Raw genomic sequence first — 1,378 nt, forward strand, 5'->3', positions numbered from 1 at the left:
TGTGGGCACCCCCCCCCCCCCAGCCCCAGCCCGAGCTGGCACAGCGGCCCCAGCCTCCCTCACCCGCAGCTTTCGCTCTTTGCTCCCTTTCCCCGGGGTAGGGGGGGTGTGGTCGGGGGGCTGTTGGTTTTGTTGCCTTTTTTTAATTTCTGTTAATGACTCCGAGGGGGGTTCTCGCCGTCGCAGGGGTGTTTTTATTTCTGCTCGCTCGGGGAAGAGGCAGGTGCATCCCCGGAAAGCAATATTTTCTCATCACATGCCAAAAAAGCGCAGCCAAGGAGCCCCGTGCTCCCCGTCCCCAGAGCCCTGCCGGCACTACCGGACTCTTTCTCTACGGCAATAGCTCCCGTGGCCCCGCACAGCCACGCCAGGGTTTTTTATTATTATCAGCCATTTTAAAAACAAGGAATAAAAAGGATATTTAATGAGCCACCCCGGGGCCGTGCGTGTGCTTTGTTTGGCGTCCAGGGATGGAGCAGCCCCTCCAGGGCTCCTGATCCTCAGGGTCTCGGCCTTTTCCCCCCCCGCCCGATCCCCAGGGAGAGAGGGAAGGGGGTCTGAGAAGAGCTGAGCCTGGCCTCCCAGTTTTGGGGAGGCACCGCCTCGAAGCAAGCTCTGCTCCCACAGAAGGATTTTCCAGGCACGGGAAAAGCAGCTCCAGGGAAGGCGTCGTGGGTGCTGGTGAGGTTTGGGATCCAAAGGAGGAGGGGGCACCCTGCACGCTCCGGGGACCACCTTGGTTCGGGCTCCTCCGTGACAGCCGAGGGTCACAGCAGCCACTGCCACCAGCCCCTCCTCGGAGCAGACTAATTCAAAGGTGACTGAAAAAGAGACTCCAGCACTCCGGCTTCTTCAGGTACAAAAGCCCGAGGTCAGCACCCACAGAGTCCGTGCCCCTGGTCCTGGGGGGCTGCAGGGGTGTTCCCTTGGCCAGGGGGACAGGCCAGCCCCAGCGTCCCTGGGGTCAGCCAGGACTGTTCCCCTGGGCCGGGGGATCCCCGGGGCGGCGCCGGCGCGGCCTCACCGTAGGCTGCTGCTGGCCTGGGAGCTGCCCACGCCTGGGTGCTCCGGGCTGTGCCGGTTCTGCGGAGGAAGGACAGGCAGAGCCTGTGAGAGCCGCTGGGCAGCAGCCCCGTGGGGATGGCCCCTCACAGAGCCCCTCGGGGGGACACAGGCTGGGCGCTGGACCCCAGCCTTACCACTCACCTTCTTCTTCTTCTTCTCTTTCTTCTTCCTCTTCCGCTCCGGATCCTCCTCTTTTTTCTTCTTCTTCTTCTTGTGGTCAGAGTCCGAGGGGGTTTCTGGAGAAGTGGAAGCGCCGGATGAGCTGACGCTCTGCCGGTGCTGAAGCGGGGAGGGGGGGGGCGGCTGGGGCGGG

The 1,378-nt window shown here is 63.3% G+C and overlaps 1 protein-coding gene across 1 annotated transcript in view; it reads right to left on the minus strand.

The window, feature by feature from the left end:
- Window positions 1-171: 171 nt before the first annotated feature.
- The window catches only part of MED19 (mediator complex subunit 19), a gene marked incomplete at its 5' end in the record, with an annotated part of 1,738 nt that continues 531 nt past the window's right edge, over window positions 172-1,378 (minus strand). Inside the window, 2 exons of the mRNA XM_008630770.2 lie at window positions 172-1,083; window positions 1,207-1,376. Coding sequence (XP_008628992.2) covers window positions 1,021-1,083; window positions 1,207-1,376 — 233 coding nt within the window. The remainder of the gene's footprint in view (window positions 1,084-1,206; window positions 1,377-1,378) is intronic.

Source organism: Corvus brachyrhynchos, unplaced genomic scaffold (assembly GCF_000691975.1).
Source record: "Corvus brachyrhynchos isolate BGI_N302 unplaced genomic scaffold, ASM69197v1 scaffold323, whole genome shotgun sequence".
NCBI classification, from domain to species: domain Eukaryota; kingdom Metazoa; phylum Chordata; class Aves; order Passeriformes; family Corvidae; genus Corvus; species Corvus brachyrhynchos.